The sequence below is a fragment of the Andrographis paniculata genome, unplaced genomic scaffold (genome assembly GCF_009805555.1).
Source record: "Andrographis paniculata isolate CXL003 unplaced genomic scaffold, ASM980555v1 Contig37END, whole genome shotgun sequence".
In the NCBI taxonomy this organism is placed as follows: Eukaryota; Viridiplantae; Streptophyta; class Magnoliopsida; order Lamiales; family Acanthaceae; genus Andrographis; species Andrographis paniculata.
In genome coordinates, this window is record NW_026137570.1 from 1824463 (window position 1) to 1849504 (window position 25042).

At 29.7% G+C, this 25042-nt stretch overlaps 3 protein-coding genes across 4 annotated transcripts; 2 read left to right on the top strand and 1 right to left on the bottom strand.

Annotated features, from left to right (window-relative positions):
* Positions 1 to 5820: 5820 nt before the first annotated feature.
* Positions 5821 to 8614, top strand: LOC127250611 (F-box protein PP2-A12-like). Its single transcript, XM_051273977.1, has 3 exons — positions 5821 to 6249; positions 6608 to 6726; positions 7826 to 8614. The coding sequence occupies exons 1-3, from the start codon at positions 5929 to 5931 to the stop codon at positions 8241 to 8243; spliced, it is 858 nt and encodes a 285-aa protein (XP_051129934.1). The 5' UTR covers positions 5821 to 5928; the 3' UTR covers positions 8244 to 8614.
* Positions 8615 to 10001: 1387 nt separating this feature from the next.
* LOC127250410 (uncharacterized) lies at positions 10002 to 13984 on the bottom strand. 2 transcript variants are annotated; one of them, XM_051273692.1, is made up of 10 exons: positions 13868 to 13984; positions 12987 to 13093; positions 12744 to 12871; positions 12594 to 12660; positions 12009 to 12061; positions 11854 to 11908; positions 11689 to 11763; positions 11115 to 11232; positions 10421 to 10467; positions 10002 to 10330 (listed from the first exon to the last, which is right to left on the bottom strand). In XM_051273692.1, the coding sequence occupies exons 2-10, from the start codon at positions 13068 to 13070 to the stop codon at positions 10223 to 10225; spliced, it is 735 nt and encodes a 244-aa protein (XP_051129649.1). In that variant the 5' UTR covers positions 13071 to 13093; positions 13868 to 13984; the 3' UTR covers positions 10002 to 10222. The 2 variants fall into 2 exon arrangements, with proteins under 2 accessions (XP_051129649.1, XP_051129651.1); XM_051273694.1 differs by having other exon boundaries at positions 10003 to 10330; positions 12987 to 13097; positions 13868 to 13953.
* Positions 13985 to 19182: 5198 nt separating this feature from the next.
* LOC127250739 (lysophospholipid acyltransferase 1) lies at positions 19183 to 24736 on the top strand. The gene is made up of 8 exons (XM_051274168.1): positions 19183 to 19651; positions 21254 to 21309; positions 22097 to 22317; positions 22412 to 22820; positions 23213 to 23298; positions 23383 to 23446; positions 23531 to 23643; positions 24394 to 24736. Exons 1-8 carry the CDS (start codon positions 19344 to 19346, stop codon positions 24532 to 24534), a joined length of 1398 nt encoding a protein of 465 aa, XP_051130125.1. The 5' UTR covers positions 19183 to 19343; the 3' UTR covers positions 24535 to 24736.
* The last annotated feature ends 306 nt before the right edge of the window (positions 24737 to 25042 follow it).

Consider the following 25042-nt stretch of genomic DNA (forward strand, 5'->3'; position numbering starts at 1 on the left):
TCCTCATATTTATTTTGAAATAGAAAATTCAAATAACACTATCATGAGATAAATTAACGAATATCGAATATATAGAAGAAAATAAAATTTAATGGATGAGCTGGATTCATGTGCAATGCAAAAGTCTCAAACCACTTCTTCAACTTGGAACTTTAATATATTCTCTAGATAAAATGCATTTATTTTTGGTATAAAATTTAAAAAATAATAATATTTTAATTGTAATAAATAATTAAAAAATAATGTAACATAATTTTGTCTTTATTTTTTTAGTATAAAAGTAATAATATGACGATAAAATATAAATACTTGTAAAATATATATATTTTTAAAATAATTATTTTGTATTGTACAACTTAAAATAAAAAAATATATACTTTATGAATTGATGGAGAGAGTATTTCTTTTTAATTTAATAAAGACTAAATTGTACAAAATTTACACGTAGTTTCATAAAATTGAGTCAAATCTCGTATACTTCTAAAATTACGTCAAACTTTCTCGTAATTTCATAAACTCTGTGTCTAACCCCTCGGTCGTCCTTATTTAACGGTATTTGACCTAAATGCGTCCAATCTGCGAATAAATTTTAAAATCTTAATTTTTAAACCCCTAAAATTATAAATATATTCATTTTTCCTATATTTAGTCTAAAAAAATAGTAAAGATACTCAAAAATATTTATTTATCTCAGGTTTTAAGAGTTTATTTTTACTATTTTTCTAGGCTAAATATAAAAAAAAATAAATATACTTGTAATTTTAGAGATTTAAAAATTGAGATTCTAAAATTTATTCGCAGTTTGGACGCATTTAGGTCAAATACCGTTAAATAAGGATCGCCGAGGGGGTTAGACGCAGAGTTTATGAACCATAAGGGAGTTTGACACAATTTTAAAAATACGGGAATTTGACATAATTTCGTCAAACCACATATAAATTTTGTGCAATTTAGTCTTTAATAAGTGTGACAACCACAAAAATATTTCTCAATATTCAATGTGTTTGAATCAAATTTTTTTAAAAATACTTTATCCGTCTATCTTTAAGGTTGACATCCACTTTTTAGTTGGGTTTATCCATTCCATTTTTTTCAAATATTTCTCAATATTCAATGTTTTTGAATCAAATTTTTTTTTTTTGGAATATTTGAATTAAATATTTGTAATAATAATATTCTTAATAAATTTATAGTGTGATCAATTATTTAAAATTTTAAATTATACAAATATTACATAATAAAAATACAAAATTAAAATAACTAGGGGAACTAAACACCTTTGCCTCCTAATAGCTACGTCACCGTCGATATGATTCCCAATATATATATATAACATATATTTTATTTTTTCACATAAAATCAATATTCGATATAAAATATTATTATTTTATATTATCGAAAAAAATTATCATATTTCACTTCGGATAAAAAAAAAAAAAAAAAAAAAAAACCCTTTAAACTAAAATATTATCATCATTTAAAATAGTTTTATGTTGGGATCATAATATCACAATAATCATTGTAATAGTACATTGACAACTTGTCCCATAAACATGCATAATATTATTGAATTGACATTTAACAACTTGCTAATATTAATTATTCATAAAATATCAACATCTAATTTATTTATTTAAATAATTGGTACAAAGTTGTGTCCAACAATAAGCTATATTGCTTAGTCACATGTGACAACATTCAATAGTGGCCAACTTATCAACAAATCATTCTAATATTGAACTAAAAATTTGATAAGAACTGTTCATCTTTTATTTTTTATTTTTTATTTTTGTTGCAACTTGTTGAATTTAATTTATTAAATAAAATTTTTAAAAATTATAATACGATTGGACATAATTATAATTACAACCAGACAGACGTAAGTTTTGATTATTTTTTTTTTAAAAAAAAAATATTATTGTAAAAATATTATCTTTATATCTAATTTTATATAAAAGACTATATTCAATAATTATTTTATAGTATATATAAATATTAGTAAATGAATTGTACAAAATTTGTGTATTTTTTTAGTTTTATATTTCATCGTAATTTAGTTTTGTAAATTTCTATCATTTAAAATTTTGATTTAATTATTGATCATCTATACATAACATCTAAATCAATTGACACACTGCCAATGACATAAATAATTACAATTAAGAATTCAAATAATAAAAGTTTTGTTTGGTAAGTTTGTTTCATATTATGGTTGGTTTTGTTTTAATTATGTTTCAAATGATACATTATTTTGTTAATATTTCAAATTTAAATTAATATTAATCATCCCATATAATTTTCAATAAAAATATATTATTTCTATCGCATTGAAATGGTGACGTTTATTTTTTGCAAGTAAATTTTTTAATATAGTATTATATTGATGTTGTAGTAAAAATGACAAAAATACCCCTATCAGTACTGTGTCATATAAAAGTAATAACATTTGTGCAATATATTCTAAAATGAAATAATATTTATTATGTTAGTTAAATTATACAATTATTGAATTAGGAACAATGTAACTTTGCTTTTGAGAGGGAGTGAGTATTATTTTTTCATAAAACATTATATCAAAAATATTATTTAAATAAAACTCAAATAATTATATTAATTTCAAACTACAACTAAACCAACTATATAATTTAAGGATGAACTTTGTTAGATGATTTAAATGTTATATAACTTAAAAGTTTAATTTATTAGGATTCCAATTTCTAACTTAAAATCAATTTGGTATTACGTAGAAAGACCATTTACTCTCGTAAATCAAGTGACCAATATGTATTACTCAATTGACAAACATCAAATTGACAAACTGCAGATATATGGACAGAATAAGTTTATCTAATAGCAGCAACAACAACACAGTAATAATAATAATTTTGAAAATGAATAACCAATTGAATTACCCGATATTTCAAATCTGCACAGTATTCGATTGTACAATCTTAGAAGACCGATATAGAGACTAACCAATCTTTATAATTTGCACAATCGGTAAGATCCGTATGTAAGCCATTTAGGTAGCTACATGTTTGAAATTTTATAAAATCTGAAATATGATTTTTATAATCGTGCAATCGTTTTATTAATCGTGCAATCGTTTTATAAACGGTATTTTAAAAAATAAAATAAAATTATACTTACAAAAATATGGTAAAAAAGTCTAACTTATGTAGATTTTTTATTAATAATTCAGTATGTTCATACAATGATACACATATTCAATAATTATTTTATAGTATATATAAATATACATAAATTAATTAAACAAAAATCGTATATTTTTTTAGTTCTATATTTCATCGTAATTTAGTTTTGTAAATTTCTATCATTTGAAATTTTGATTTAATTATTGATCATCTATACGTAACATCTAAATCGATAGACACATTGATAATGACGTAATTAATTACAATTAAGAATTCAAATAATTAAGGTTTTGTTTGGTTATTGTTTTGTATTGTGGCTGGTTTTGTTTTAATTATGTTTCGAATGATACATTATTTTGTTAATATTTTAAAACTTAAATTAATATTATTTATCCCACATAATTTTCAATAAAAATATATTCCTTATTTTTCACAAAATATCATATCAAAAATATTACTGTCTCCATCTCATCTTTTGATACGAGAATTTAGGTTAGTAAGCAACTAAAAAGTGTATTTAGTAAAAAAAATTATCGCATAATAAAGCTAATTATAGATTAAGATAACTAAGTAGTATAATTAAAAATTAAAAAAATTATAAATTAGAAAATTTAAAATGTGATTAAAATGTATAATTATATTTTCTAAAAAGAATTGAACAAAAAAAATGGAACGGACAAAAATAGAAATAGTGAACGAAAAAAGTGAGACAAATGAAGTATTTAAATAAAAACTCAAATAGTTATTAATTTCAAACCACAACCAAATCGAGACCCTATAATTTAGAGATGAACTCTGTTAGATGATGTACATAATCATCTCACCTAAAAGTTTCAACTACTAGGATACGCATAATTTATTTATTTATTTACAAACGGGAAGCAATCAACAAGCCCCCTCACGTGCAAGGGGATAAATGTCACCAAACAAAACTTGCACGTGGATGACGACAAATGAAGGGCGGTGAAACTCGAATTCAAGATTGAAGGCTCTAATACCATGCTAATAAGGAATTCAGACTTCCAACTTAAAACCAATTGGTATTAAGTGGAGAGTTTCTTCACCCTAAGTTAAGGTAATACGATCATTTACATAATCTAATATGGTATCAGAGTCACGATGCTCGTATTAAGTATTGATCCTATATGAATTTTTAAAATTATTATCTCGAGAAGTGAGTGTCGAATATATCCCAATGTGAGAACTCCCTTGATCCCCAATGACTGTTAACTCATTTCATCACACTCAGGTGTGAGTGACGAATAATCATCTTCTTGAAAAAAAGATAACATATCATGAGGTTGAGATTGTAGTAAGGTCCTGTATTAAGCTTCCAATGCATTTTTCATTTGGCCAAATGCGTCTCTAAATTCTTGCATTAACTAGGTTATTTTGTTCGGAACATGGCCATCTCAGAAAAATCAACCGTGGATGTTTGATGCACCTCTCATTGTGGTTGTCATTTATTAACACCAAATATATAAGAATTATATAAACAATTAATCTGAATGGTTGAATCATGGTTTTTTAGCTCCTGCAACGAGTAATAGTAGCAATAGTCAGTTGCAGGAGCAATCGAAATTGTTATAATCTGCAAAGTTGAAAGTACGGTGATATTTTTGACCGCATGACCGATGGAATTACCATATTTTGGTTTTTAATTGCTATAATTAGATGTTGGCATCGAATTACCGTAAGAATAATACGGTTGCTTTGTTGTACGAGCAAATGAATCATTATAGCTTTGGAGTGAATAGTCATATTTGAATTTTGACATTGAATTGTCGTAAGAATAATACTATTGATTGGTTGTAAGACATCAAATCGTTGTCTAATTGAAAATAGTCGTATTTGAGTCTTGACTTTATAAAGTCATTAGAATACAAAGATAATGCTTCCAACGGTATAAAAAAAAAATAAAAATTGTACTTACGGAGATATGATAAAAAAGTTTAACTTATATAGATTCTTTTATTAATGATTCAGTATGTTCATCCTGTGATGCACATATTTATAGAAAAATAGAATAACCAAATATAATCAATTGCAAATCAATGGCAAATTAATTTGTCTAATTCGTTTTTATATGAATAGTGATATTAGTATTTTTAAAATAAAAATTAATATATATAATTTGAAAATTTTAGAATATATATTTTAAATCCTATATGTCAAATTATTTATAATATATTTTAATAAAATACTAACATACATAAATTAACATATTCAAAGTAAATAAAAAAAATTATTAATGATCAATGAGTAATAATATTTACTCCATTAATTAAACAACGTCTAAAAAAATTTTATTGGATAAGACACTAAAATAAAAAAGGAAAAAAAAAAAAAAAATCAGAACAGGCGATGTACAGAAGGGGCCAAAAAATAAGGGCAAAATCGTCATTTCAAAAAAATTATATCCAAATTAGTCATGAAATCTACAGTATTAAAAAAACCCCGTACGTCTATTTCTTACCAGATCCCAGGAGCTGAGATCCCGAGAAAATCTAAATCGACCATATTACTAAACTGTAAAAAGGGGACGGATAAGATTAATCAAGAGTCGAGATCCCAGCACTTCCCAAATTTTCTGTAGACTCGAAGTCCAGATGCGTACACACTGTACGCGTACCGTCGTCTTCCCTATATATCCTCTGCAACTGGCGAAAAATTCCCAAATTCTTCTCTATGTAAAAATCAGATTCTTCAATCACCTCAAAATAAATCCTTTTGCCGAAGTGTATATCAATTTGCCGATCGAATTCGTGAAAAAATGGGGTCGTCGTTTTCGTTATTTTCAAATTCCGCGCAGAGCCGGTCGCCGGAGACTGGGTTGGGCGACTTGCCGGAGGGCTGCGTGGCGTCGGTGCTTGTGCACTTAGATCCGCCGCAGATCTGCCGGCTGGCGAAGCTGAATCGCGCTTTCCGAGGAGCGTCGACGGCGGATTTCGTCTGGGGATCGAAGCTGCCGCCGAATTACGGCGACGTCGTCGATAGGGTTTTTGGGAACGGCGATGTTCCGGCGAAGAGTTTGTGTAAGAGAGATGTTTACGCGGCGCTTTGTACGCCGAATTCGATCGACGGCGGCGCTAAGGTTCGATCGATCTCTATCGCCTTCTTCGTATATATATATATATATATATTGTGGTTTCTGTTCGTCGATTGGCGACGGTTTTAGGTCGAATTGTGGAATAATTGTTGGTAGAAGTGATGTCTTCGAAGAATTAGGGTTTTGTGAAATTAGGGTTTTGTGAAATTAGGGTTTCGTGATTTTGGTACTATATGCTGTTAAGAAAGAGGGCTTTTAGCTGCTTGATGAAGAATCGAATATTTGATGTCATATTTTGTTATATTAAAATAAAAATGTATAAATATATATATATAAAAAAAAAGAAAACTTTGTAGAAAGAAATACATTTGATGTGATTATTGATTTGGGTTTTGATTTGCAGAAAGTTTGGATGGATAAGACCACAGGGAAGATTTGTATGCTCATTTCATCGAATGGATTGGCGATCACCGGGATCGATGATCGGCGATATTGGAGCCGGATTCCGACTGATGAATCGAGGTGAGAAATGAGTTTGAATTTTGATTCAAATCGGATATGATGATTTGTGGGAGAAAATAGTGTATTTTTATGAAAAAGCATGAGAATTGCATATGAGGGCAATTTAGAGAGGCTCGAAAAGGACATAACAGTCTATTTTGTTGGTCGGGGATTGATCTGGAAAATCCGTTGTCTCTTTATTCGATTTGAGTTACATTATGATTTGCGAATTGGCTATGCAACTTGGATGTGACGAGCAATGATATTCGGTATAATTTATGGGTTGTTTAGTAGAATTTTTGACGTTTGTTCAACATATACACTTTGTGAATCGATAGTGAAACTTGGTTAATAAATTAATGCAATGGCTTGGTTTAGGAGTTTCGTCGTTCAATATGAATAGACAACACATGATGAAGAGATTGTTAGCATGTGTAATCTATTTTGTGTAATTGTATATTTGTAATTTAAATAAGATTGTAGTTCATGTGCTGATCTGGCCAAGTCACCTTAGTACTGATCTGGTCAAATTAGCATATGTTATAGGGGTGATCAACATATATTTATACATATCTCAGCATATGATGTGTTATAAATAGTATATACTAGTATTATAAATATGTTGAGATACATATAAATATATGTTGATCATCCTTATAGCATATGTTTGATTTGGTCAAATCAGCATGATGCTGACTTGGCCGAATCAACAGTTAATCCATGCCTTTTAAATAAATATTAAAAAAATAGGATATTTTGGTATTAGTATATGATTATTTTTACTAAAATATAAAACTAATATTTTTTTAGTGGGAGAGACGAAAATGACAAAAATAGTACTTTGAATTGGGTAGGAGGGAGTATATGTTTTTCTTAATATATCATGTGTTCGAGATCAATTATACTATTTGTTGTGTAGACTATTGTTACGTGCTATCAGTTAATGCTTTTCGGTTTATACTTTATCCGTTGAAATAAATTCTTTGTAGCGATTGAACTCGTAACCATGTATTTTGGTTTCTCGAATTCATCTTCCATTACATTGAACTCACGACTTACGCATACGCCCTTTCGGGACATCGGCGCCCATAGTTACAATATCCGATCTTTTCTCGTGTAGGTTTCACTCGATCGCGTATCTCCAACAAATATGGTGGTTCGAAGTGGACGGCGAAATCGAGTTCCCGTTTCCCGCGGGATCCTACAGCCTCCTATTCCGGCTACATTTGGGCCGCTCGGACCGGAGATTCGGGCGGCGCATTTGCAACACGGAGCACGTCAACGGATGGGACCGGAAACCCGTGAGATTTCAGCTCTCGACATCCGACGGCCAGCAAGCGACGAAGCAATGCTACTTGAAGGAGCCGGGGAGGTGGGCCCATTACCATGCCGGCGATTTTGTCGTCCCGAGTTCTTGCAAATCGATGAAGGTCAAGTTTTCGATGACCCAAATTGATTGCACGCACCCGAAGGGCGGTCTTTGTGTAGATTCGGTCGTGATTTATCCAATCGAGTATAGAGAGCGGTTGCGGCGCTAAAGAGTTTTTTAGGACGGCGCCAGCCGGAATGTCGGGAAAGGTTGCCTCGATTTTTTTTTATGGGAACCGATCTCTTTTGCGGTTAGAGGAAGTAGAGGACGAGTTTCGTGTCGAATCTATTCGGGATTCTTGTGTTGTTGTTTTAGCGTAGTTTTAGGTGGTCGGATGTCGGTGGCGCCGCCGTTGGAGGTGGTCGGAAGTTTGAGTGATAGTTAAGAGTTTAGAGTAGCAGAGTGTTTTGAGGGACAGAGATGTTATGTATTGAGTGTTAGCGTTGTGTTTTTGGTTGATTAATTAATACTACCAAAAAGGATCTTTTGGATGTTACTTCACTAAATGGTAATATTTGACATTTTAAATATAATTAATTATCCAATATCTTGATCATTACTGTCTAAGATAGTTAGTTATCTAGAGTGAGTTTTGATCTTTGCTAATATAGTTGGCAATTTGTTCTTTTAGGATTGAGTATAATTAGTCTGATATAGTAATTGGGGCTTTTCAAAATTTTACAAAATGTCAAAACTTATTTATGTTTTTAACTTAGCCTTTGTTTGTTTGATATAGATATTTTTAAATATTTTGTAGAGTAGTTTGGAACCTTAATCAAACAAATCATAATGATTAGATCAAAATACAAAACTAAACACAAATCAAAATTGTGTTTATGGAATTTCCCTCAAGATTCTACTTGTTCATTTTTTTTTCTTTAAAAAAAAATTCAAATCGTTTGTGTTATTTTGTGAATTTTAACACAGATTTTTTCCCCCTAAAAATATCAATTCAAACAATTACTTTTATTTTTCTATATTATACTACTCCCTCCATCCCGGAACTATAGTCTTAATTATATTGGGCACGAGATTTAAAGAATATTGATATTATATTGATAGTGGGTAAAAAGTATAGGTAAAAGACATTTTTGCCTTTGTGAGTGTATTAATGTAAAGGTAATGACAATTATGTAATAATAATTAAAAAGTAAAGGTAGTTATATAGTGATATGATTATTTATAGAAATAAGACTATTGTTTTAGGACGGACAAAAATAGTAAACTAAGACTATTGTATTAGGACAGAGAGAGTAAATTTATTTTACATTCAAAACATCACATCAAATTTTATTTATATCACATCAAACAAATATTCAAATTCAACTTTTTATTATTCAAAAATCTAAACTCAAAAACTAAAACCCACGAACAAATATTTACTTTGTGATTTTTTATGAATCGATAATATATATATTATAAAAATATTTATTTTGATTTATCAATTTTCTGTAAACAAATAAAAGTAAATATTACAATATTTTATACCCCACCGTCCCAAAAAGAAATATTCATTTGCTTTTTGCAAGTAATTTTTAGAAATATTAGTATTATATTGAGATATAGTAAGAATAAAATAAAAATGACTAAAATAACTTTGTTAGTATACATGATATAAAGGTAATGGCATTGTAAGTTTTGAGGGTATTTGTAATGTTAAGTAGATAGTACAATTACTTAAAAAAAAAATAAAAAAATAATAAAAAATGGATACTTTGTTATGGGAAGGACTAAAATAGAAAAATAGATACTTTGTCATGGGACGGAGGGAGTAAAAACAAAAAAGAAAAAAACCCAATATATTTTTTCTTTTTTATGTTCTAAATAAAGTGTAAACTAGTTTGTAAGATATTAGATTCAATGTTCTAAAAAAGTAAAAAAAAATAAAAAATAAAAATAAAAAAATCTCCAAAAACACTTTCAAAATTACTAATAACTAACCACGCTAATCCTAAGACCCTAAAAGATCACAACCATAAAACTCCAAAGCATACTACAAGTAACTAATACATATAATTTCATATAACAAAGAAGATCCAACTATATGAAATCCAACCCAAAATAATTGGAAATAAATATTTCACCTCATTTCAAAATTTAGACAACCTAAAAATAACTAAGTGCAGTAAAGTAAATGAGATCAGACCTCTATTCATTTTGTTGCTCTGTAGGTCGACGATACGGCATGTATCTATGGTCCTTGCTCGCGTTTTTCCTCCTCTTCTTGTCGATGTAAGCCTCAACTTTTCCAGAATCCTGGCGAGAAAAAGGGCCGTATTCGTTTAGCAAGTTTTATCGATGAGATCATAACAGAAGAATACGATGGTTAGGAGGTAGGTCACATACCTTGAGCTCTTTGTATTTCTCGATCAGCTTTTGCCTCTTGATCTCGGCTGCAAGAGGAAAAAACCAAGAATCATTTACCATACAAATCGAGATTGAATCAGAGTAAAAAGTTTAATAAGAAAATGAAATCTTCATGACGAAAATTGCAACCTAGTTGAAAGGTATTTCGGGCTTAGTTTACATAGATACTTTTAAAAAAATTTACACTATTTATCAACGGTAACTTTTTCAAAAACAATAAACATCACATCGAATACCTTTTTTTCCTCACAAAACATCACATCAAATACCCAACTTTTTGCGATTTTCAAAAATTACTAAACTTCTATCTAAACGGAACCTACTTTCACTATTGTCTTTCCATCACAAAATTAATAACGAAAACAATTGTCGAGAATAGCCGCCATATTCATAACGCTGCAAAGACAATTTGAAGCCACAGAGCAGCGCGCAATATCGAAGCTCCAACGATAATTATATCAAAGTTCAGACTACCAAGTGCATTTAGGTGAAGCCAAAGTAACACAATATATGAATTGCAGTACTAGACAAGTGCCGGGAGGTGGTATAAACAACTTTGATCGAGGGGAGAACATTTTTTACCAACCACTAAAATAGCATGATAGATATTTCATCACGGAGAAAGAAAATCGATCTGGAGAGAAAAGCTTATGCAAAGAGACGAGAGAGTTACATTTTTTCAAGTAATAGGGCTTCTTCCCTTTCTTCGCAGCTTCCCTCTCTTTCTTCTTATGCTCAGCCAAAATATCCTTCTCAGTCCTCTTTGTCGACGCAGATTTCAATTCTCTGTCCTAATATGCATGAAAAGTTTAAAGAGTTTTTAATATAAAGACCAGATGCAGCAGTTAACACACACAACAGAGTGTGTTTGTTTAATATTTATAATTTTAAGTGTTTTTATTGTGAAGTGTGAAGAATCCTAAAGATTATCGTGTTTTGTATATTTTTATTGACTTCTAATGGTAAGTGTATATATTAAGGGTGTGTTTGTTTGAGGGATTTTGCCAAAAATCCACTATTCATCCAAAATTTTCCCCCAAAAAATATCACATCAAACATCTATTTTTCATTTTCTATATTATTCTAAAAATCAATTTTACATTCAAAATATCACATCAACATCTATTTACATCACATCATACAACTATTCCAATTCAAAAATTTTACTATTCAAATCTCAACTCAAAATCCAAACCTCCACACCCTTAAGTGAACTCTAAAAGCATAAACCTTTAATAGGAACTTACAATCCGAGTTATCCGATCCTTTAGCTCATGGATGGCTTCGGGATCTTTTGTTTTCTTCATCTGTTTCTTTAGTTCCTGAAAATCTCAAAGGGTAAACCAATTCAACTGGGCGGAATATTTATAAGGTGTAGCAATATTAATAAAACATTTGAATATCAAACGTACAGCTTTTTCAGCAGGAAGAGTACTCTCGTAAATAAAATTATATCTCTTCTTGAACCTACAGTTTCATAGTATTGCAGTAAATATTAAGTAAAGGAAGCCGGCAGTGTCAAACATTGCATCATAATTGACACTATGAGTACAGCAAAAGAAATTACCCATCTACGTCCAGATTGCCACAAAGCGATTCGAAACGAGGATCTCTTACCACCTGACATTATGCAAAGAAAATTTTGTCAGACGTGAACTGGAGAGCATCTACAAGATTAGATTGGTTCTCTACTAGAAAAATATACAATAACAAGAAAGCAACAAATAGTGAACTACAGAAACACGATCATATCAAGATTCATTGCATTTTGCAGGTGTTGAAAAACTTCGATTACAGCATTAGATCAAGTGAGTTATGACAGAAATTTTCAACTACAGGGCCTTCATTCGTTACAGTTGATGAATAGTATCAAAATTTCATAAAAGTGTCTACTTAAACAAAGCTATTTTTTAGCACTATGCATCATCAGTATCTTTTTCGAAAAAATATCACATGAAATACTCTCTCATAAAATATCACATCATACTGAACCTTTTACCATTTTTTCAAAATTTTCCATAACCTCTATCTTAACGGAGAATTTTTAGCATCTAAGGCATCACATGAGCTATAAGATCAAAAAAACAAAAAGACAAATGACGCCGAGATTGCAAGAAACTTCAAAAATAAGAAACGGGACAACTGAATTTACCCTTTTGGGAGCTTGAATAACTTCCCTGAATTTGCTGACAGGCTTCTTGCTACTGATCTCCATTGGCCTAAACAAACAGATTACACATATACAGAATCAAAGAAAAATTTGAAAATATGATGGTCAAGTGTAACCATAAGAATGGGAAACCTATTCTTGTTTGCTCGACTCTTCTTCTCCACTTTAGGCTTTCTGTAAATCATATCTGAACCATCAGATTTTGCTCTCTGCAAATCTTCGAATGTCACCTCAGCAAGCTCTTGCTCAATTTCATGCTCCTATACAGATAAAAACTCTCATGATATCTCACATATGCCACGAACCCTAACCTTTAAAATTAATTTGGGGCAAATCGAAAAAAAAAAAAATTGAAGCAAGATAACGAATATATACATCTTCAGAGGATGATTCGTTGTCATCACTAGCGTCGAATGTAATTTTACTCGAAGTTGCGACTGCTGGCTCGCGTTTCTTCATCTCAAATGGTCGGGGCACAAGAACTGCCTAAACAAAATTGAAAAAAAAAAGATAATATAACTAAATAATTGTAAATTGATGATAACATCAAGCAGATTAAAGCAATTATTAGGGTCTTATGAGATTCTGCAGCAATTTTGAAAGAAAAATTCATTTAACCAAAAGAAAGAATTGAAATTCATCAAAAAAATGGCAAAACTGTCAACAAGAGAAAGAGAGAGAGAGATTATATCACCATGAAATATTTCAATTAAACAACAAAAGCAATCTCCTGAAAGATAAATCAAATCCCTTACACACTATACTAATCAATGAATGAGTGCAACCACAAGTTTCAAAAAACACACACACACACACACACACACATATATATACATATCTAAACTCATATAGGATATAGCCAAACAAAAACAAATCACCCTATACTAACTTCGATAGCACAATACCAAAGCTTCCAGAATTGGATGCAAATTACAACAAATTAGGACGCCATTGGGTTTCGGATTGTTGTAATCCGAAGAAAATCAGCAATTTCGCGTGCATATCGAGCCAAAAGTAGGTATATGATTCAGTAAATTAAATCCACCAGTTTCTTCAAGTTTCGGGTTTAGGATTTAGGCAGAACCAACAGAAATGAAGCCGTCAGATGGAATAAGTTTTGTTTCTCGAATAAATATAAAATTAACACAATCAATTATAAGTAAAATCAAACCATTCAAACCCTAACTATCCATAGCAACCGGCAATGAAATCGATCGCAACAAATAATTCAAAATTAGCGTGAGGATTGAACTTACAAAGCTTCCTACGAATCCGCAAGGGAAGAACACGTTAGAACGACGACGAAGATGCCGACGCCGACGGAGGCCGGAAAAGAAAATTACGACGAAACCGAAGAAAAAGAATAGACGACGATAGGATACGAATTATATATTAAAATTAAATATTAAAATATTAAAACATAATTTAATAAAATTATAGGAGTATTAAAATTAGGGTTTAGCGGACGGGCCGATCAGTCTAGACTTGCCCATTCGGTTTCGAACCGCCGGTTCGATGGAACCGTCGCACTAACCGAACCGAATCGTGAACCGCCGGTTCGCAGGCGCAGCAGAGTGAAAAGAAAAGAAAAAGGAGGAAAGAAGGGAACCTGTGGTTGCGGCGGCTGTGCCTTGTGGATGTGTAAATATTGATTACGGTAAAAATTAAAATTGATAATTTTATAATAATAATAATAATAAGAATAATAATAATTATTATATATTTATAATTTAAATTTTATATATTATTAAATTTTTATAAAAATAAAACTAATATTAATATTAATAAATATAAATAATTGTAATGGTACTGAAAAATAATAATATTATAATATTGTTTTTTATTTGTATTTTAAATTTTATAATATTTTATTATATAATTATATTCAATTTAAATTATTTTATTTTTTACTACATTAATATATTTATAATTTATTTTATTTATTTTTAATTTAATTGTTTACTAAATTTATTATTTTTAATTATGTTTATATTGTAATAATCTAATTAATTATTTATATATATAACTTTTACATCATAAATAATACTTTCCCGGTTCCACAATGCATATCCTGATTACCGTAGAGACAAGAATTTATGATAAGTATAATTACTAAATGATTAAGAATATATTAATAAAAATAATTATCCTATAATATAAATTAGATTAAGATATAACTAATTAGTTTAATTAAAGTAAAAAAAATTGAATTAAAAAATTAAAATGATATTAAAGTGTATAATTATTTTTCAAAAAAGAAAAGTGACCTGAGATGGAAAACGAACAAAAACACAAACCACAATATGAATATATACGTGGGAGAGATAGAGTAATAAATATATTTAAATAAAATTAAAATAAAATTTAATTATTTTTAAACAAAATTCAAAAATATAAAAAAAATTCAAATAAACATATTAAAAATAAATATATATTATAAACCGAATGTTTAAACCGTAATTGGCGGTTTTTAAATCGAAATCGTTGATTTATAAACTATAATCGAAACTGTCAAACTGTAATCGAAACCGTCGTTAAAAAAGTTCAATCTCAAAGTATTTTGACAAACTGTAGCCGGCGATTTGAACCGTTTAAACAAGTTTACATATCACTTCGACGAGCCACCGTTAAGGTTGACAGTCTAAGGCCGTTTAGGCCAATTTTATAAAAATGGAATGAGCGGGTCAACCCGGTGGATAATTCATTTTGACAAACTTAATTGGTTTAGTTAGAGTAAAAATTATTTTTGATTATATTATATATCAAAATTATCAATTTTTTTTTTCATTAATTATTATTATTTTTTTTTATCAATTTTGATTTTATTCAAAATAAAATTTATCAATTTTAGTGACATAAATATTGAAAAAAATTAAAGATAGCGAATTTTCTTTTGTTAACACCAAGAAAGGAAGAAAAAAAATGATATACCCCCGTCCCATAAATATAATCTTAATTGGGTTGGGCACGGATTTAAAATTAGTGTAAAAAATAGTGGCAATTGTATAATAAAAATGAAAAAATAGTTTTACGGTGATATGATTATTTATGAAAACAAGACTATTATTTTAAAATGAACAAAAATGATAAACAAAACTATTATATTACGAGGGAAGGGAGTATTAAGACACCCACAACGCCGCAGCCGGAGGAGATGCATCACATCATCATTTAAAAAAAAAAAAATAGAATGGTGCTTCCCACATCTCGACGGAGATGCTGGGAATATGTGATTTCATTGCCATGTGTCCCAATTTATATGCATATATATATATAATACTTCATCCGTTCGATTACAAAGTTTACATATTTTTATTTTGGGGCGTCCAATTACAAAGTTTACATTTCATTAAATACCCTACTTTTTTCCACAAATACCCTTAGTTTACATCACATCATTACTTTTACACAAAAAATTAAAGGCAAAAATATCATTACACTACTTTTAACTACTCACTATAATTAAAATACTATTATTTATTAAACATCGCGCCAAAAGTAAATGTAACCCTTGTAACTGGACGGAGGGAGTATGGTATACTCCCTTCATCCAGTTAGAAAGTATACATATTTCTATTTTGGGACGTCCAATTACAAAGTAACCATTTCATTAAATACCCCATTTTTTCCACAAATACCCCTACTTTACATCACATCATTACTTTTATAAAAAAAAAGGGTAAAAATGTCATTTTACTACTTTTACCTGTCCACTGTAATTAAAATACTATTATTCTTTAATCTCCGCGTCAAAGGTAATTGTATACTTTTAGCTTGGACAGAGGGAGTATATGTTTTGTATTTGTAATTTATATTGAATTTATTGTTATATTTAAATTTTGTAGTATTTTTATAACTCATTATTCTACAAAATGATACTAATATTGAATATATTTTATCAATTTGAAATTTAAAATATATAAATACAAATATTATATAATTCTATTGAACAAATCAATATTAGTAAATTTATTTTAATTTATTAAATAAAATATAATTATAAATTTTAAAGCAATTAAATAAATAATTAATACTACAAATTAAAAAATAATATATATAATATAAAAATAAAAATTTATTAAAAAATTATAATGAGTATATTTGTTGTGAATATAAAATAGAAGAGAGTATCTCCGCTTAGTGGCAGAGAAAGAATGTGACCTAGATAAAAAAAAAATAATAATAATAATTGAGACAATGATTTCTGGAAACTTTTAAAAAATGCTATTAATTGAGGGCCATAATTGTCAATAACAAAAAGAAGTTAATTTTACATATTTAAGGCTTTCCGAAAATTTTTGTTGAGTTAGATATTTATTTAAAAAATCCAACTAACATCATGCAAGTGTTCTTTTATAATAAAAAAATGTTAAATAATCTCTCTGTCTCCTAAGAAGATATAATTGTTTATTTTTATTCGTATCAAAATAATAATATTATTTTTTTATTTAATAATTGTACTATCTACTTAATATAATTAATATCGTTATAATTTCAAATATATTACACAAATGTCATTATTTTTATATCACATAATCTAATAAGGACATTTTTATTTTTTTTTTCCACTATAAACCAATATAATGCTAATATTCAAAAATCTTCTTACAAAAAATAAATGTTACTCTTCTTTTGAGTGCATCCATGGCTTACAAATTTTTTATTTTAGTATGTTTCCTTTTATGTAACATCTTTTTATATTAGGTAAATTTTATTAATTTAAAAGATACATAATAAAAATAAAATTAATTTAATTAACTACCTAAGTATACAATATCATATATTTAAAATTTTATAACTTTTATAAAATTAGTTTATGCTAATTAAAAAATCAATATCTATTTACATATTTATATTATATAAAAATTTTAATACTATAACTTTTAAAATATTTAAATATATATTTATTAATTTTTATTAAAAATTATTAATAATATCACAAGAGATAGGATGTGTTTGTTTTGTGAGATTGTTGAAAAGTAAATTTTTTAATGTGAAGTATTGAAAATTCGGTATGAAATATAAAAATAATGAATATGTATAGTATATTACTCGTTTTTTGAAAAAACGCGTTGAAAAAAATTTATAAAAAGAATAAAGCCAATATCATAACTTACCATTATTAACTTATTTTATTTGTTTAGAGAAACATTTAGGATGTGTTTGTTTCGTAAATGATTTGAAGAAATAACTTTTTAAATATTAATAAATATGTAGGTAATATAAAAAAAAATAATAATAAGTATAAATATATAATTTTTTTAAAAAAAATACATATGTATATATATTTTTAAAAAAGAAAACTGGTAGAAAAAAATACTCTCTCATTTCTGCTAAGAATGACTCGATTTTTTGTCCGTTTATAAAACATGACTCATCGTTATTTTTAATAAAGATAATTAATTAAAATCTTTTTATTTTTATATCTTTTGATCTATATTTAAAATTTTTCATCTTTTCTAAAATTAATTTTAAGTTAATTATAAATAAATAAATTTTTTATTAGTTATATAAATTTTTTATTTATTTATTTGTATTATATAAATTTCTATTATCTAATTATATCCACATATATATATTATTAAAATATAATACTAAAACTATATAAATATCAATAATACTATTGATATAATATTAAAATTATTTAAAATACCAATAGTATTATTTATATATAAAATAATAAAATAATATTATAACAAATTATTAATAAAATTTATTATTCCATAACCAAATATCATTTGACGGGTATTAATAAATGATTAAATTGCACAAAACTTACTTCTGGTTTCATAAAATTGCATCAATTTTTTTTGTACTTCTAAAACTGCGTTAAACTCGTGATTTCATAAATTCTAGCGTTTAATCCCTCGACGGTCCTTATTTAACGTTATATGATCTAAATGCGCTCATACTGCGAACAAATTTTAGAATATCATTTTCTAACCCTTTCAAATTACAAATATATTCATTTTTCTTATATTTAGTCTTAAAAAAATAGTAAATTTACTAAAAAATACTCCATCCGTCCAGTTAGAAAGTATACATATTTCTATTTTGAAACGTGCAACTACAAAGTAAACATTTTATTAAATACTTCACTTTTTTCCACAAATACCCTTAATTTACATATCATCATTACTTTTTTTTTTTTAAAAAAATATGGGCAAAAATGTCATTTTACTGACGGAGGGAGTAGTTATTTTTCTCAAATTTTAAGAGTTTATTTTTACTGATTTTGTAAACTAAATATAAAAAAAATTAAACATATTTTTAATTTTAGAGATTTAAAAATTAAAATTTTAAAATTTATTTACAGTTTGAACGGTATTTATGTTAAATATTGTTAAATAAAAACCTCCAAACGCAAAAGCACAAAAATTTAACGCAATTTCTTGAAACCACTTATAAATATGAAATTTAGCGTTAATAAATAATACCGCAAGTTTTTGGGGTTTATATAAACAAAACAGTATCATCTAAACAAACCCGGACTCAAATATCCGACCCGACCCGAATAACTCGTAAACCAGCGCTTCGGCTCTGCTTCCAATCTCCGCCATAAATGAGTGCATCCATGGCTTCCATTTGCAGCAATGCCTAAGATTTAACTGACGTCATTGATTCGATTTTGGTTGTCCTCTACCGCCCGCCGCCGCCGCCGCCGCCGGAGCTCCATTGACCTCTGCCGCCGGAGCTCGTTACCCGCCGATTTCCCCAATCTGAACAGCCATTATGGAGCTACCGGATATGGACACCATGGCGGCGTCGATCGGCATCTCGGTTCCGGTGCTCCGTTTCCTGCTGTGCTTCGTCGCCACTATTCCGGTCGGCGCTTTCCACCGCCTTGTCCCCGGGGGGGCGGCGGGGCGCCACGTTTACTCCGCCGCGACCGGCGCGTTTCTTTCGTATCTGTCGTTTGGATTCTCCTCGAATCTGCATTTCGTTGTGCCGATGCTGTTGGGATACGCTTCGATGGTGCTTTGTAGGAAGTACTGCGGGATCATTACTTACTTCCTCGCGTTCGGCTACCTCATTGGATGGTGCGTTTCGATTTTTTACTCTCCTTACTCTGTTTCAACATTCTCGATCTGCCATTGTTGTTTTATACTGCGCTTAATTTCACGGAGTCTAATTTAGTTGAGTTATATGCTTTGTCGTTTCTATGGAATTCAATCATTTGTTCAATTTTTGGAAAAATTAGGTGAATTTGTTCTTCAACAACTATGGCGTTGAGATTTGTTGTCTATATATGTTCAGATCAAAAAGAGCATTCAATGAAGAATTAATTGTTTCACTTGACAAAACCGAGGCTGCTTTTTCTGCTGCTCAAATGCATGTAGCATTACGTTTGTCATAACTATTCTGTTCATAAATTTGTCGTCTTCAAATTCTGTTTGCTTAAAACTTATAAAAAATCGAAACGTATGCAGTGATTCCATTTTTCAATCTACTTCCCTAAATTTCTTTCCTGGAGATTTTCTTAGTAAAGCATCATGACATATAAGTATGCATATGATTATTTTCGTAAAATTGGGCTTTGTTTCGATGTAATTTTGAGTGCGCGACGACGCAGATATGTATGTTTTAAAGAGTTCTAAAAATGGTTGTGCTTTTACATTTACATTTATACTTATATTAATTATAATTATGTTTATCGTAGATGTGATGTCATATGTTAGTGAAAAATTCGGTCTTAAAGTGCATCTATATTTGAATGTTTATGTGTATGTCATAAGTGTCGGCAAGTTTGATGCGAAAATGAATACGAGTGATGATTGAAATATAGTTGTTTACTTGCATATATAAGAGAGAGTAAAATTATCTTTGAAGGACTTTATGTCATTGTTAAGGTGGTTGGGATGGGTGTAAAACTTGCTAAACTAACAGCCGAACAAAGCTGTAAATTTCAAGTTTTAACTATCGTATGATTTCAGCTTCAGGATCGAGAATGTGTGTATTCATCTTTGAAGTGTACTTTGCTCTTTGCTGAGATATAACAGCTGATTTTATGGAAAATTAAGCAAACCTAATGCAAACTATGACTAGCATAGCATATTTATTAACAGGGCCTGCGTCATCCTAGTAAATTTGTAAAAGTAATTGCATTGTGCCTATAAAGATCAAATAATAATTCCATGCAAATACACATGGGTTAAAGCTTCGGAATAGCCTTGCGATGCTTGTGATCATGTACATTAAGAATTGAGCAGAATTTACAGTTTCATCTTTTCTTTCTCTAAAATAAAAATCAGCTCATTTATCATTTCAGTTTTCCCTTCATAATTTCATACAAGTTCTACTAGATGAATATGAACTGGGGTTGCTCTTGTGGAATGCTGATTTATAATGAAAGGATTACATTTTATTTGTGTACTAGCATAATTCTTGACCTTTTTAGATGTTTATTACTTTTCCTTAATTTAGTTGTTTTAAACTTATGTACCGGCATTTATATTGTTAAGTGGCACTCAATCACTTAGTTGGTGTTCTGGGAACGGGACTTTGACCTAGATGTTTGCCAAATGGAATTTGACTAAAATTCTGTTTTCATGTCACTAGATCATACTAATTGTGTACTTGAAAGTTGCATTGTTGTGATGAAAAAGTTTTCTAAAATATTTTACTATTGGTGTAATGCGTAGCCATGTATACTACATGAGCGGTGATGCATGGAAGGAAGGAGGTATAGATGCTACAGGTTAGCCCCATCTTGTTTCCTGATATTGTTGGTTTGCTTCTAGCATCGGACATTTTTCTCGTCTATTTCCAATTCCATCTGTTTTATGACATGCTAATATTCTATAGAGGTTTATATGGAGTAGACAGAGGGCATAATCATTTAAGACTATAACCTGTTTTAAGAAATTTAGATGTAAATTTATAACAATGAATGTGTGAGATTATTTCAGTATTTATTGTATCCAATTTAGTGTTTGGACTTACACACTTGCGCGCACACACACAATAATCATGAGTTTGTCATTTTCACTTGATATGTTTTAGCTTCACACGATACCAATCTGTTTATTATGAAAGACCTGAAGAGGAGTATTAGGAGAAAATTTCTTTTTTGAAGTACCACAATAGTTTTTCTTACAAAAGCCTACTGCCGTCGATATTTTATCAATACCCAATTTGCAGTCTTGCATCAGTGAAAAACTTTTTCCACTGTGTAGAAGCTGATTTTAATTATTCTCCTGCAGTGTGTTATTATAGTTGATGTCGAAATATGCTAAAGTTTGTTCATAAAACTTGTCATTATCTGAAGCCTAAACTGTACCATGGTAAAATACCTTATTTCTCAGTATAGGCCCTTTTATAATATATCCCGATTCTTGAAAAAGAAGATATCCGGACATATCACTCCATTGCTAGCGAAGAACCACAGAGTAAAAAGAAGTGATTTTAAAAAATTAAAAAGAAATAAGAACCACAGTAATATATATCTATATTTTATTTACTTTCTTGCTGCTTCCAACTCACAGGGGCACTTATGGTGATAACACTGAAAATAATTTCATGTGTCATTAATTACAATGATGGATTGCTGAAAGAGGATGGCCTTCGTGAGGCTCAGAAGAAAAATCGGTTGGTCAAGTTGCCATCACTACTTGAGTACTTTGGTTACTGTCTTTGTTGTGGTAGTCACTTTGCTGGACCTGTGTATGAGATGAAAGATTATTTGGAATGGACGGAGAGGAAAGGGGTATTGCATTTTTTCTATATATATATTTTTTGTATATATTCTACTGTATGTATCGTTCATTGCTACTACTAATCTTCAATATTGGTTGTAACAGATCTGGCAACCTTCCAAGCAGGGATCACGTCCGTCTCCTTATCTTGCAACTCTCAGGGCACTTTTACAAGCTGGAATCTGTATGGGGATATATCTTTACCTCACTCCACATTTTCCACTTACCCGATTCACAGAGCCAGTGTACCAAGACTACAGCTTCTGGAAAAAATTGAGTTATCAGTACATGACTGGCTTCACTGCCCGTTGGAAATACTATTTCATTTGGTCCATCTCAGAAGCTTCTTTTATTATTTCTGGTCTGGGATTTAGTGGCTGGACAGATTCTAATCCGCCTAAACCTCGATGGGACCGAGCAAAAAATGTTGACATATTAGGTAATGAGTTGGCGACGAGTTCGGTGCAGTTACCAACTGTATGGAATATTCAAGTCAGCACCTGGCTTAGACACTGTAAGTAATCTTTACATTAAGGGTGTGTTTGTTTGAAAGTTTGAATTTTGGATGAAGATTTGAATAGCAAAAAATTTGAATTGGAATAGCGGTATGATGTGATGTTTTAAATGTAACGTTGATTTTTATTATAATATAAAAAATGAAAAATAAGTGTTTGATTCGATATTTTTGAGGAAAATTCTTTTATGAATAGTGAAAATCTAACAAAGTTCTTTAAACAAACACAAATGTAAAGTATTTATTCAAGTGAATGCGTCTCCGACTTTGCTCACCTCTTGATCGGTTTACGGTTAAAAAATAAATCCTTTGGCTGCTTATACTATTGTTAGCTTCAGAGCGGCTATAGTTGTAAATAATTTGTGCCATCTACTCATTGGTTTCTCGTGTAGATGTTTATGAGAGGCTTGTCCAGCCTGGCAAAAAACCGGGATTCTTTCAGCTACTGGCTACTCAAACCGTGAGTGCTGTATGGCACGTAAGTACCCCAGCACAAAATATAACGCGTCTTTCATTTATTAATTTTACGTTTACTGATTGAAACTCGTATCACTCTTTGCAGGGATTATATCCAGGGTACATCATATTCTTTGTTCAATCTGCTACAATGATTGCCGGTTCAAGAGGTGACACTTTTAGCCACACATATCACTTAATTACGACACATTATTATAACTCTCTTACCCGACCCTTTCTCCCTCTACAAGCAGTTCTTTACAGATGGCAGCAAGCCTGCCAGAATGCTCAGCTCAAGAAAGTGCTTGTATTCCTAAACTTTGCTTACACTCTACTGGTCTTGAACTACTCCAGCGTCGGCTTCTTGGTCAGCTCTTCCCCCACATTTTTATATACTCCATTTGTCATCTAAATCTATTCTCACTTTCATTTTTTTTGTTGTCATTTAAATTTATTCCCGTTTCTTGTTTTAGTAAAAAAATACCATATTTTCTACCTTTTCTTTACAAAAAAAAAGTAATAGTGTGTTTGTTTGTGAGTTTTAGTATTTGGGTTTGGATTTTGAATAGTAAAAAGTTGAATTTGAATAGTTGTTTGATATGATATAAATAGAGGTTGATGTAATGTTTTGAATGTAAAATAAATTTATAGTATAATACTCCCTCCGTCCCATATCTATCTATCCATTTACTTTTTGCACGAAGTTTTAGGAATATTAGTATTGTATGATATAAATGTAACGACATTTGTGTAATATATGTAAATTTGAAGGATATTTGTAATGCTAGGTACATACTAGAGTTACTAAAAAGGAAATTAATATTTTGTTATGGCAAAGACGAAAATGGAAAAATAGATATATTGTTAAGGGACGGAGGGAGTATAAAATAAGAAAAGTAATTGTTTGATGTGATACTTTTTTAGGGAAAAAATAATCTAAATAATAAAAACCCACAAAAGAACACAACATAGAAGTTTCTATTTTTACCCATTTCTCCTAAAACGTGTGTTCGGTCAAATGAACACACAATTGGATGATGGAGGGAGTATTAACTTAGAATGTTAATCGTAATTTTGAGTTGTTAAAACTTGCCATCTCGCTATATGTTATTTTCAGGTACTAAGCCTGCATGAAACAGTGGCTGCTTATGCAAGTGTATACTACATAGGAACCATTCTCCCGATCGTCCTAATCCTGCTCGGAAAGATCATAAAACCAGCTAGGCCCGTAAGGTCCAAAGTCAAGAAAGATGAGTGAACATCGACAAAAGTTGCATTCCATGATCTTAAGTAAGAATACACCTACCCTATCCTCTGCATTTTCTTTTATTTTTCTTCTCTATTTTATTGCTCACTTAGACTTTTGCTGTGTTACATGCTTGTTATTTAGTTGCTGGAAATACTTTGAATTATGGTTTTGGTCTTAAATTATCTGATTAAGATGATTTTTTTTTTGCATAGCCATCTGGTGTTTTCTGGGTAATAAATCTTTAGTATCCAATTTAGAGAGTATGCTTTGTAAGGTAAGTTAATAGTTTTGGTGTTTTTTGTGATGTATTATTTACATTCAAATAAACTACTTACTTTGCCTACGACAAAGTGTTGCTCAAAACATTTGGTTACAACTTTTGGTTACGGGAGATTAAGTGATAGATAGTATTTTAAAGTTGTTATTGTGCTTTTTGTAGAGGGTAAAATTGAAACTTTATAGGGTTGATATGTATTTTATTTATTTATTTAATTAAAGTAGGTTGAGTATAAGAAAT

Excerpts from the sequence above, each read along its gene's own strand:
- LOC127250739 (XM_051274168.1), top strand. The coding sequence starts at position 19,344 with ATGGAGCTACCGGATATGGACACCATGGCGGCGTCGATCGGCATCTCG. Across the intron at positions 22,821-23,212 it reads CAGCACCTGGCTTAGACACT|ATGTTTATGAGAGGCTTGTC; the intron begins GTAAGTAATCTT and ends TTTCTCGTGTAG. Across the intron at positions 23,299-23,382 it reads CCGTGAGTGCTGTATGGCAC|GGATTATATCCAGGGTACAT; the intron begins GTAAGTACCCCA and ends CACTCTTTGCAG.
- LOC127250410 (XM_051273692.1), bottom strand. The coding sequence starts at position 13,070 with ATGAAGAAACGCGAGCCAGCAGTCGCAACTTCGAGTAAAATTACATTC. Across the intron at positions 12,661-12,743 it reads AGTCGAGCAAACAAGAATAG|GCCAATGGAGATCAGTAGCA; the intron begins GTTTCCCATTCT and ends CTGTTTGTTTAG. Across the intron at positions 11,764-11,853 it reads CTCTTCCTGCTGAAAAAGCT|GAACTAAAGAAACAGATGAA; the intron begins GTACGTTTGATA and ends TGAGATTTTCAG.
- LOC127250611 (XM_051273977.1), top strand. The coding sequence starts at position 5,929 with ATGGGGTCGTCGTTTTCGTTATTTTCAAATTCCGCGCAGAGCCGGTCG. Across the intron at positions 6,250-6,607 it reads CGATCGACGGCGGCGCTAAG|AAAGTTTGGATGGATAAGAC; the intron begins GTTCGATCGATC and ends TTTGATTTGCAG. Across the intron at positions 6,727-7,825 it reads ATTCCGACTGATGAATCGAG|GTTTCACTCGATCGCGTATC; the intron begins GTGAGAAATGAG and ends TTTCTCGTGTAG.